At 43.7% G+C, this 12,856-nt stretch overlaps 1 protein-coding gene across 1 annotated transcript in view; it reads left to right on the forward strand.

The window, feature by feature from the left end:
- The first annotated feature begins 2,759 nt into the window (after positions 1 to 2,759).
- LOC138351964 (protein qua-1-like) overlaps positions 2,760 to 12,856 on the forward strand; it is a 66,950-nt gene continuing 56,853 nt past the window's right edge. The window contains exon 1 of the mRNA XM_069304134.1: positions 2,760 to 2,918. Coding sequence (XP_069160235.1) covers positions 2,760 to 2,918 — 159 coding nt within the window. The remainder of the gene's footprint in view (positions 2,919 to 12,856) is intronic.

Raw genomic sequence — 12,856 nt, forward strand, 5'->3', positions numbered from 1 at the left:
CTTGTCTGTGACACGTTGACCTCAACCAAACTTATCTGAGCTTGTGGAAGGCCCGTGGTGGACCACCAGCAGTATACCCCCCCCCCCCACCCTGAGCCAGGCTCTCCCTCTCCCTCCTACTTAACTGTGGATTCTTTCCTTCCCCCTACTTACCTATCTATCAGTACTTATCAGTGATTACTTGGAATTAAGGTCTACCTCTTTTTGTCCCGCCTACTACCCTATTGCGTACTATTCTGACGCTCGAATTCTTTGTTGAGTCTAACCCCAGAGTTGTGTGTGGAGGAGATGTCCGCCACTTCTTTCCCTGAGTTGTAAGTTGTTGTTCAACTTAGGTTGTAAGTTGAACAACTCATTGAGTTGTAAGAGTTGTTCTTTGTACGAGTGGTCCCACTTATAGACCACTCGTACAGGCTATGAGAACTTCCTGACATTTCTTGACTCATTTTCGTTTCCAGCTTCTATTTAGGTCCTCTCGTTGTACTTTCTCTTACTTTAAAGAAAACTTTTATGTTGATCACCTGTCAACATCAAGGGGCCCAAGACTTAACACTCTCCCTCGACACATAAGCCAACCTCTCACGGGTTTCAAAAGAGAACCTGATAAACACCTCCAAAGGATATCTCATCAACCAGACTGTGATTCATACGTCAGGCTACGAGCAGCTGCGTCCAGCAGCCCGGATAACCAGACCACTAACCAACAGGCCTTGTCAGAGACAGAGCCGCGATGACATTGATCCCCGCGGAAGCAACAAGAGGTAGTTGGTACACTCAGGGATAAACAAGTGTATTGTGGGCAACGGTCCTACACACGTGTTGTATGTCTGGAGGCAAAGTGATACCAAAAAAATACATTTATCAGAACATGGAAATATTATTAACACGAAACATAGCCATCGGCTACACTGCCTAATGATAACAACGATACAAAGTGACCAACACCAGTAGACGCCACCACTCGCAACATCCTGGTCTCAACAGTGACACTTATTTTTTGTTTTTATTATTATTTTCTACCACAGACGTGGCCACACAGTTACAATGCTAACCAGCATATATACATTTCCTTCTGTCCTCCATGGACAGGGTTAGAGATGTGTTAAACATATAGTTCAAGGGTTTATTGAACACTCAACCACAGAAGGTGATTCGGTGCTTTTAAAATGCTAAGCTAACCTACATACGAAAATACATAGATACACATATTTACGTATGCAGTGGCACTAACCCTCGCCCTTCACCACCAAAATCACCAGCTATCTCACATGTTACACACTGTGCTAACGGCTCAATAATAGCATGATAATAATTAGAAACTTTATCCGTAAGAATTTATACAAATCGTTACAATAATAGATGGATTGTACAGGTGTACAGCAGTCTAAATCAAACCCGACATTTATTTGGCCTAACTAAAATAACATTTAAATTACAATGTGAACGGTGATCTATATTGGCATTACCATTAGAGCGGAGAGACACATATTGACAAAGTTTATATCACAAAACTGTACGATGATGAGGAGACGATTTGAAGATGTAAATTAATTATACCTCTACTTTCATGAGTAAAGTTACAAAGTAACACTAATCAACAAGGCCCTACATGACCTATATATTCCCTCTCCTCATATAGTTAAAGATCTTTATTTTAATAATATATAATATATATATATATATATATATATATATATATATATATATATATATATATATATGTATATATATGTATATATATATATATATATATACATATATATATATGTATATATATATATATACATATATATATATATATATATATATATATATATATATATATATATATATATATATATATATGTATATATATATATATATATATATATATATATATATATATATATATATATATATATATATATATATATATATATATATATGGAAGAGTAGACACCAGAGCACATCTTGCCGTAACATGCCTGGGTGTTTCAACATTACTACTTTAGAACATGATGTTATGCCCTTGACGCCCTAAAGCAGCAAAACCATAACGCCCGAGTCAGTGCCAGTATCAGGTGGTGGCGGCCCCGGCACTCAACCCTTGCCAGCGGTGCCACGGCAGGTTTACGGTGCCATAACTTACCACCCTACTTACCGATACTTCACGCTCCGCGAATAAAAACATTCAAGTCACGGAGGAAAATGGAATTTCCAGTAACCGGAGACGTCACTGGGGGACATTTGCTGATAACTTCACTATCTACTTTTATTTTTAAGAAATTACAGAAAAGATGTGCGTGCGCGCGCGTCCTGACGTCACTTGCCACAACACTGACCTCACCCCACGCTGGCTGACATCACTTGACATCAGTCTCGCCTCTCTTATCATCATCTTCTCCCATCATAACCTGACTTCTAGGTGCTATCGTCCACACTCTGGGCACTCACGATACTCTATACTTATCTTGGTGAACTATACTCTATGCTAACTTAACTAGCTTCTGAGCAACTATGCCGCATGCTAAAGGCAAACTACAACCCAAAAAACTTGTCGGCTCAGGCGACCTGTATGAAAGGGGGATAATGATAGTTGACCAGACCACACACTGGAAGTTGAAGGGACGACGACGTTTCGGTCCGTCCTGGACAATTCTCAATCGACAATCGACTTGAGAATGGTCCAGGACGGACCGAAACGTCGTCGTCCCTTCAACTTCTAGTGTGTGGTCTGGTCAACATACTTCAGCCACGTTATTGTGACTCATCGCCTGCATATGGATAATGATAAAATCCCACGGCTGCTCGATAATGGCATACTTCACCAAACTAATGGAAAATCTGGTCATACACCAAATGGTAGTAGCATAACACTGTTCATCTACGCTAACGACCTGGCGCTCGTTGCCGAGGGCTCCTCCGAAGTTAATAGGATGGTACTCGGTGCCATCATAAAAGCATGTAGGTAGGCTAGGAGTGAAGATATAGTCCCACAGGTCCAAGAGATGGTTCTTTGATGAGTGCCACAGTACCAGTACCAGGTGTCTATAGAGGCAATACTTTCACGTTCAACAAACATGTACATGACCAAGGTGATGGTCCAGGAAGTACCCTAATGTCGTCGTTTCTTCATTTTTTGATGTGCGGTTTGGACACTACCCCCGAGAAGACCGTGACAACCCCCCGAGGGGACCGTGACAACCCCCCGAGGGGACCGTGACAACCCCCCGAGGGGACCGTGACAACCCCCCGAGGGGACCGTGACAACCCCCCGAGGAGACCGTGACAACCCCCCCGAGGGGACCGTGACAACCCCCCCCCCCCCCCCCGAGGAGACCGTGACAAACCGTGCGGACAAATCTGTGTAAACGTCATTAATGTAACATTGACGATTAAACGTAACTGGAGTATGATTGTTTATGCCGCTGGGAAAGGCTACGTGCACGTCATGGTGGTACTGAATGGTCCGCGTCTAGCTGGAAGTCACAACATCCTCACGCTCCTCTATTTACACGCCATCACGTCAACAGCAGATTTCTCAACACTGGATGTAACTCCCTCGCGCACCAACCACTTGAGCACGGTCATGTACATTCAAAATGATGTAATGCGGGTCATCACTGAGCAACCCGAGGGACAAAAGTACACTCTCTAAACAGCTGAGGGCCATCAATACCCCGCAGCTCGTAGTCACACGTCACAGACGCCCCAGACACCCCGCACCCAAGGTACTGGGTCGGTGCCCTGCGGGAGACCAACTAATATAACGGATACTGGTATGGAAGCCAGGACCTCGTCAGGCAACGTGACGTATACCATAGATGGTTCTGTCGACCAGTGCACGCATACGGGCAACATAAAAAAACAATTACAGACATAAACACGACTGTTGCCTGGAGATTATTGGATTGATGTTCCAGCATGCACACACGTATATATATGATGGTACCCTGTGTGTACCTTGCGTTGGTTCCAAGGACCAGTCTCCGTCGACCAGTCTTTGATCTGAAACACTCCCAAACCACAGCTAGGAGACCTAATCACACCAATATATATAGCCATAAGGGAAATAAACAAGGTGGACGAAAACTGTTAAATAATGTTGTTAACAGGCCATTAGTACTTATCAAATGAGCACAAGAAAGGTTGGGATTCGTCACCTGGCGACCGATAGCGAGGGGCTCCAGATGGTGGAGTTAATTTTCCACGAGCACATACAAACAATCAACCGATGAAAATTCCGGGTCCATTAGCTGAAGCTCGACTCTGAAAATTCAAGGAGGTGAGTACACAGGAGATAAGCCGGTCACGCAGCCCCGCCACGCCCGACGCAAGCCGCACTACATACTTCAATCCTGACCACTTGAGGAGGCCAGATGATATAGCGTACGAGCTGCGGCCCGGGGATCACCATCACTCATCCCTCGCTCGCAAGGCCCGACACACACACACACACACACACACACACACACACACACACACACACACACACACACACACACACACACACACACACACACGCGCGCGCGAGCCACAGGGACGTTAGAAGGAACTTTTTCAGTGTTAGAGTAGTTAATGGATGGAATGCATTAGGCAGTGATGTGGTGGAGGCTGACTCCATACACAGTTTTAAATGTAGATATGAGAGAGCCCAGTAGGCTCTGTACACCAGTTGATTGACAGTTGAGAGGCGGGACCAAAGAGCCAAAGCTCAACCCCCACAAGCACAAATAAGCGAGTACAAATATGTGAATACACACACACACACACACACACACAGTTATGGAAATGGGATCAGGTGACAGGAGACCAAAGGGACAGTACACAATGAAGGGGAACAGCCTACCTGTAACGATTCGAGAAAGAGACCTGGGAGTGGATGTGACACCTAATCTAACTCCTGAGGCACATATAAATAGGATAACGACAGCAGCGTACTCTACACTGGCGAAAATTAGAACTTCATTCAGAAACCTAAATGAGGAAGCTTTTAGGGCGCTTTACACTGCCTACGTGAGACCCGTCTTAGAGTATGCCGCGCCATCATGGAGCCCCCACCTGAAGAAACACATAAAGAAACTGGAGAAGGTTCAGAGGTTTGCGACGAGGCTTGTCCCAGAGCTACGAGGGATGGGATATGAAGAGCGGCTGAAGGAACTGAACCTTACGACACTAGAGAAAAGAAGGGAGAGAGGAGATATGATAGGGACATATAAAATACTCAGGGGAATTGACAAAGTGGAAATAGATGAAATGTTCACACGTAATAATAACAGAACGAGGGGACATGGGTGGAAACTTGAAACTCAGATGAGTCACAGAGATGTTAGGAAGTTTTCTTTTAGCGTGAGAGTAGTAGAAAAATGGAATGCACTTGGGGAACAGGTTGTGGAAGCAAATACTATTCATACTTTTAAAACTAGGTATGATAGGGAAATGGGACAGGAGTCATTGCTGTAAACAACCGATAGCTAGAAAGGCGGGATCCAAGAGTCAATGCTCGATCCTGCAAGCACATATAGGTGAGTACATATAGGTGAGTACACACACACACACACACACACGGGGGCCTCGTAGCCTGGTGGATAGCGCGCAGGACTCGTAATTGTGTGGCGCGGGTTCGATTCCCGCACGAGGCAGAAACAAATGGGCAAAGTTTCTTTCACCTTAAGTGCCCCTGTTACCTAGCAGTAAATAGGTACCTGGGAGTTAGTCAGCTGTCACGGGCTGCTTCCTGGGGTGTGTGTGTGTGGTGTGGGGAAAAAAAAGTAGTTAGTAAACAGTTGATTGACAGTTGAGAGGCGGGCCGAAAGAGCAAAGCTCAACCCCCGCAAAACACAACTAGTAAACACACACACACACACACACACACACACACACACACACACACACACACACACACACACACACACACACACACAGTGGAAGCAGGGAAGACCCCTTTAATTATAGACCTGTATCATTGACAAGTGTAATAGTCAAAATATTGGAAAAAATAATTAAAACTGAATGGGTAGAACACCTGGAGGAAAACGATATAATATCAGATAGACAGTATGGGTTTCGATCTGGAAGATCCTGTGTTAAAACTTACTCAGTTTTTATGATCGAGCCACAGAGATTTTACAGGAAAGAGATGGTTGGGTTGACTGCATCTATCTGGACCTAAAAAAGCCTATTGACAGAGTTCCCCATAAGAGGTTGTTCTGGAAACTGGAACATATTGGAGGAGTGACGGGTAAGCTTCTAACATGGATGAAAAATTTCCTAACTGACAGAAAAATGAGGGCCGTAATCAGAGGCAAGGTATCGGATTGGAGGAATGTCACGAGTGGAGTACCACAGGGTTCAGTTCTTGCACCGGTAATGTTCATTGTCTACATAAACGATCTACCAGTGGGAATACAGAATTACATGAACATGTTTGCTGATGATGCTAAGATAATAGGGAAGATAAGAAACCTAGATCATTGTCATGCCCTTCAAAAAGACCTGGACAAAATAAGTATATGGAGCAACACTTAGCAAATGGAATTTAATGTGAATGAATGCCATATTATGGAATGTGGAATTGGAGAACATAGACCCCACACAACCTATAAATTATGTGAGAAATCTTTCAAGATTTCTGACAAAGAAAGGGATCTAGGGGTGGTTCTAGATAGAAAACTGTGACCACATTAAGAACATTGTGCGAGGAGCCTATGCTACTCTACATAGTAGAGTATAGGCTACATAGTAGCCTATGCTACTATGCTATAAAATTGATAGAAACAGAGCGTGCAGAGATCCTTTACTGCTAGAATCTACTCAGTAAAACATCTAAATTACTGGGACCGACTAAAGAGCCTAAATCTGTACTCCCTTGGGCGCAGGCGGGAGAGATACATAATAATTTACACGTGGAAAATAATTGAGGGGCTGGTCCCAAACCTGCACACAGAAATAACATCACATGTGACCAGAAGACATAGCAGGATGTGCAGAATACCCCCGTTGAAAAGCAGAGGTGCAACAGGTACTCAGAGAGAACTTTATCAACATCAGAGGCCCGAGACTGTTCAACACGCTTCCACTACACATAAGGCGCATAACTGGCCGACCCCTCACAGTGTTCAAGAGAAAACTGGATAAGCACCTCCAAAGGATACCCGATCAACCAGGCTGTGACTCATACGTCACGCTGCGAGCAGCCGCGTCTAACAGCCTGGTTGATCAGTCCAGCAACCAGGAGGCCTGGTCGACGACCGGGCCGCGGGGACGCTAAGCCCCGGAAGCACCTCAAGGTAACCTCAAGGTAAGGCAAGGTACAATTTCTAGCCTCAGAATTGCTTTTAAATACATGGATGGAGAAATACTAAAGAAATTGTTCACGACTTTTATTAGACCAAAACTGGAATATGCAGCGGTTGTATGGTGCCCATATCTTAAGAAGCACATCAACAAACTGGAAAAGGTGCAACGACACGCTACTAAGTGGCTCTCAGAACTGAAGGACAAGAGCTACGAGGAGAGGTTAGAGGCATTAAATATGCCAAAACTAGAAGATAGAAGAAAAAGAGGTGATATGATCACTACGTTCAAAATAGTAACAGGAATCGATAAAATTGATAGGGAAGAATTCCTGAGACCCGGAACTTCAAGAACAAGAGGTCATAGATTTAAACTAACGAAACAAAGCTGCCGGAGTAATATACGAAAATTCACTTTTATAAACAGACTGGTAGACGTTTGGAACAAGTTAAGTGAGGTGGTGGTGGAGGCCAAAACCGTCAGTAGTTTCAAAGCGTTACATGACAAAGAGTGCTGGGAAGACGGGACACCACGAGCGTAGCTCTCATCCTGTAACTACACTTAAGTAATTACACACACACACCACAGCTCCAGCATGGAGTCCATATCTAGTGAAGCATAAGACTAAACTGGATAAGGTTCAAAGGTAAGCTACCAGACTAGTACCCGAGCTGAGAGGTATGAGCTACGAGGAGACAACGGGAATTAAACCTCACGTTGGAAGACACAAGAGTTAGGGGGGGGACATGATCACCACATACAAGATTCTCAGAAAAATTGATAGGGTAGATAAAGGCAGACTAACACAAAGGGCACACGCACTAGGGGACAAAGGTGGAAATTGAGTACCCAAATGAGCCATAGAGATATTATGTCAACTTTGCCACTACCATCTTGTCAGCAGAGGACGGATGGTGAGTGAGACGCATGCCTTCATCACCTACATCTCCCGTAACTATGATTGTTGTGGTAAGGTTATACTGAGTTAGTCAGCATCATATGATTCTGTTTATTTAATAATAACCACACATCAGTGTCTCTTCTCAACAGGAATAAGCTTAATCATCATATTAGTTTCCAGTCACTTATTTGTTGAATTTCTTGCTCGCTGGCTCATCACACTCCTTGAAACAGCTGTGTTGACACATTACGCCATCACCTAAGAGCCTCTCTAAGGTAATTATTTGTTATACTAATAATTTTGTTACCTACATTTATCTATACCAAGTTATGCTATTCACAATGAAATGCCCAAATTACAAGAACGATCTTCACTAGCTCAACTGCCGTACAATACAATAACGGTATATGTTGTGGAGGTGGTTGTTGCATGTTGTGGTTGTGGTGGTGGTTGTTGCATGCTGTGGTTGTGATGGTGGTTGTTGCATGCTGTGGTGGTGGTGGTGGTGGTTGATGCATGCTGTGGTTGTGGTGGTGGTGGTTGATGCATGCTGTGGTTGTGGTTGTTGCATGCTGTGGTTGTGGCGGTGGTGGTTGTTGCATGCTGTGGTTGTGGTGGTGGTTGCATGTTGTGGTTGTGGTGGTGGTTGCATGTTGTGGTTGTGGTGGTTGTTGCATGCTGTGGTTGTGGTGGTGGTGGTTGTAGACAATATAGCACGTAGCGTGTTGCCCTCTAGGTGGCCCCCCATTATACTCATCCTGATAACATTCCAACACACGGCGTCGAATAGACCTGTAAAAGGTCTCGAATTAAGTGCCTCCTCTTTGTTTCCCTTTTTTTCAATAGTGGCACTACGCTTGACATTTTCTAAATTTCCAGGAGATTTTTCGAGTTTTTTTTTGTTAACATGTTAGTCAGCGGTTGACAAGGTACCCCGTGCAGTCTCCTTCAACGGCCATGGTGATACCAAGTGTTTTGACTCCAGAGATTACATTGTATACAGTCATCTTGGTACTTCCTCCAGATAATTACCTTACCTCTGCGACTACTATATCATCTAATGTTCTTCAGGTCGCATATCGTCTTCCACTCTCGGTCTCCAAACTGGTTCTGTTTTGTAAACCTCTTGCAACCTTCTGTTGAGCTCCTCACGCACCTCCTTGTCAGTTTCTGTGAGAATATTACCTTGTTTCCCCAGTCTATCATGCTATCGTACTGCTGTTTTTCTTCTCAAATGGCTTTGCAGCAACCTTGGCCTTCCAGGAGCCGGTCGGCCGAGCGGACAGCACACTGGACTTGTGATCCTGTGGTCCCGGGTTCGATGCCGGGCGCCGGCGAGAAACAATGGGCAAAGTTTCTTTCACTCTATGCCCCTGTTACCTAGCAGTAAAATATGTACCTGGGTGTTAGTCAGCTGTCACGGGCTGCTTCCTGGGGGTGGAGGCCTGGTCGAGGACCGGGCCGCGGGGACACTAAAGCCCCGAAATCATCTCAAGATTCCCCTTTTGTTGTGATGTCATTTTCTCACTGCCACCCCTCGACTACGTTGCTGATTTTAGCACACTTATTTCTGGTCCTTTATATTGTCCTCTGTGCCGAGTTCTCTGTACCTTTTCCTTGCTTCTGTGGTTCTCTTCACTGTTCTGGCTGTTAAACCTAGGGTAAACTTCACCTTTCCTGTCAATTTCGTTCTTGAGTGGGATGAACGGGTATGTGGCATCTGTTCATATCCGGAATATGAATTCCATCATGCCATTTACTGTCTATCGAAATTACATTTACTATAGCAATTCTTGTAAACATGCTCATAACATTAACATATTATTCAGGATAAAAATATTGTTCTGCAACTTACGTAAATATTACGATTGACAAATATTTTAGATCATTGTGCAGAAACCTGAATCATATTCATCCGGAATTAACCTTCAACACCCAGCCAGAGTTAACTCATAAGAAAAGAGACAACTGGTAAGAGCCAGGGGCCAGATTCACGAAAGCACTTTCGCAAGCACTTACGAACCCCGTACATCTTTTCTCAATCTTTGGCAGTTTTGTTTCCAATTATTAAGCAGTTAATGAGCTCCGAAGCACTAGGAGGCTGTTTATAACAATAACAGTTGAATGGAAAGTTTTCATGCTTGTAAACTGTTTAATAAATGTAACCAAAGCCGTCAAAGATTGAGGAAAGATGTACACGTTCGTAAGTGTTTGCGTAAGTGCTTTCGTGAATCTGGCCCCAGATTGGTTAGTGCTCTCTTGCAGTTACTTCCTCCTCCTCATCCACATCTTCCTCCTTGCACATTCTCTTGACACTTTTCCACGTAGTTTTTCACAGCTTCAAGAGGACATTGGAAATTGTGTTTGCCTAACTTTGCCGGGGAATGGTTGTGTGCATGGCGCCCGATCTTATCAGAGCCACGTCACAGCCAAACACCGTCCCGACCCTCCTTGCGACTCCGGTTTGAACCTAAGGCCTTCATCCAAAATATTAAACGCAAGCCAAGACCAAACAACTGATCATACCTAGCTGTTTCTATTTGCTCTAAACATATGTGTGCAAAATAAGACATGACCTCGTTAGATTATTGCGCCTTTTCCAAGAGAGCTTCACAAATCGTGAAAGAATGAGACAGACCACTTCAGGAAGAGTGTTGGCGGAGGGGCGTGTGTGATAGTGTCAGATTGTGTCCTGATAACGCCTGATAAGATTGGGGCTTGACAACAGGGACGTCGATAACAAGGTGAAAGGCAATGTATCGACGTTAAGGTCCTGTCAACATAGAAAGGTCACGAATACTTTTAGCGAAAAAGTTCTGAAGTTGTGAGAAAGGTGTCAATTTCCTTAGTGGTTGAAGAACCTAAAACAAAATATAAGAAAATCTCCCGAGGTCACACTAACAACATACTGAAGTGCTTGGTGGTCACCTGCTTGTAATGGAGGTCAAAATATTAACATGTCATATAGGTCAGAAAGTCACAAGTCCTTCATGGGGTTAATGGGGAAGAACACCAACAGAACCGGAAAGCACACCAACAAAAGGACAAACAATAGGATAAATGAATGTGAAGGATGGGCACACGTGGCTCTTGAACCTCACGAGGGTGTTGAACAACATTGGGCCTTTTATACTTAGAAAATTTTCTCTGTGTATTACATTTCTACTTTTCAATAAACCTATTTTGTACATTCTGCCATTCCCTTACTCCCCTGAGGCATTATTAATGTGCAGATTTACAACCAGTGCCTCTTAATATTGTTAATGTGTATATTATGAACTTCTATCGCCTGCATTTCGAGGAATTTAAATATTCTTAATAATTTAGATGTTTTACTGAATGTATCCGGACAATGACTGTTCCTTGCACGTTCTTCAGGTAATCAACGTCGTCAACCTCGAATGAAGCTTAAGGCTTGCTTGCTTGATACCTACTTGATGGGGTTCTGGGAGTTGTTCTACTCCCCAAGCCCGGCCCAAGGCCAGGCATGACTTGTGAGAGTTTGGTCCATTAGGTTGTTGCTTGGGGCAGCCCGCAGGCCCACATATTCACCACAGCCCGGTTGGTCCGGCACTTCTTTTAGAAAACTATCTGGTGTTCTCTTGAAGATGTCCACGGTTGTTCCGGCAATATTTCTTATACTCGCTGGGAGGATGTTGAACAACCGCGGAACTCTGATGTTTATACAGTGTTCTCTAATTGTGCCTATGGCACCCCTGCTCTTTACTGGCTCTCTTCTGCATTTTCCTCCATATCGTTCACTCCAGTATGTTGTTATTTTACTGTGTAAATTTGGTACCTGGCCCTCTAGTGTTTTCCACGTGTATATTATTTGATTTCTCTCTCGTCTCCTTTCTAGTGAGTACATTTGGAGAGCTCTGAGACGATCTCAATAATTTAGGTGCTTTATCGCGTCTATGTATGGCATATATGTTCGCTGTACTCCCTCTGTTTCAGCAATCTCTCCTGCTCTGAAAAGGGAAGTAAGAACTGAAAGAAAGAAAGACGGGACAGCACAAGTGATTTGAATAATACAACCATTGTGGTGGGATCCCTGGATTTTAATGTTCTCGTAATCCATCCTATCATTTTTCTGGCTGACGCAATATTTGCTTGGTTAAGCTCCCTAAACGTTAGGTAGTCAGACATCATTATTCCCAAATCCTTTTCATGTTGCTTTCCTACTATGGGCAGATTTGATTGTGTTTTGTACTCTGTATTATGTTTAAGGTCCTCATTTTTATCCCACCAGAGTACCTGGAATTTATCACTGATAAACATAATGTTAATTTCTGCTCTGGATTCGATTCTGGATTTGAACGTTTTCATAATCCATACTATCATTTTCCTGGCCGCCGCTTTATTTGCTCGGTTATGTTCACTAAATGTCAGGTCGTCAGACATAATTAAGTGCAAGTACAATGGCATAAGTACAATGGTATTCCACCTACTCAATACTAGTATTTTAAAGGCTTGGTAGCTCTTCTTGTAATGAAGCCAATCACTTGTCTTGCAGTTGTGAAAGTTACTTGACTACCCCTGAACGGCAAGATACTCTGATATTATTACTCCCAAGGCTCCCACTTCTCGCAGGAGTTCTACGATTTGGGTTGACTGCCTTTTTGTATGTGATTCCAGTTTTAATTTCTTCGTGACACATGCTGCCAACAGTAACAACAA

Source organism: Procambarus clarkii, chromosome 51 (assembly GCF_040958095.1).
Source record: "Procambarus clarkii isolate CNS0578487 chromosome 51, FALCON_Pclarkii_2.0, whole genome shotgun sequence".
In the NCBI taxonomy this organism is placed as follows: Eukaryota; Metazoa; Arthropoda; class Malacostraca; order Decapoda; family Cambaridae; genus Procambarus; species Procambarus clarkii.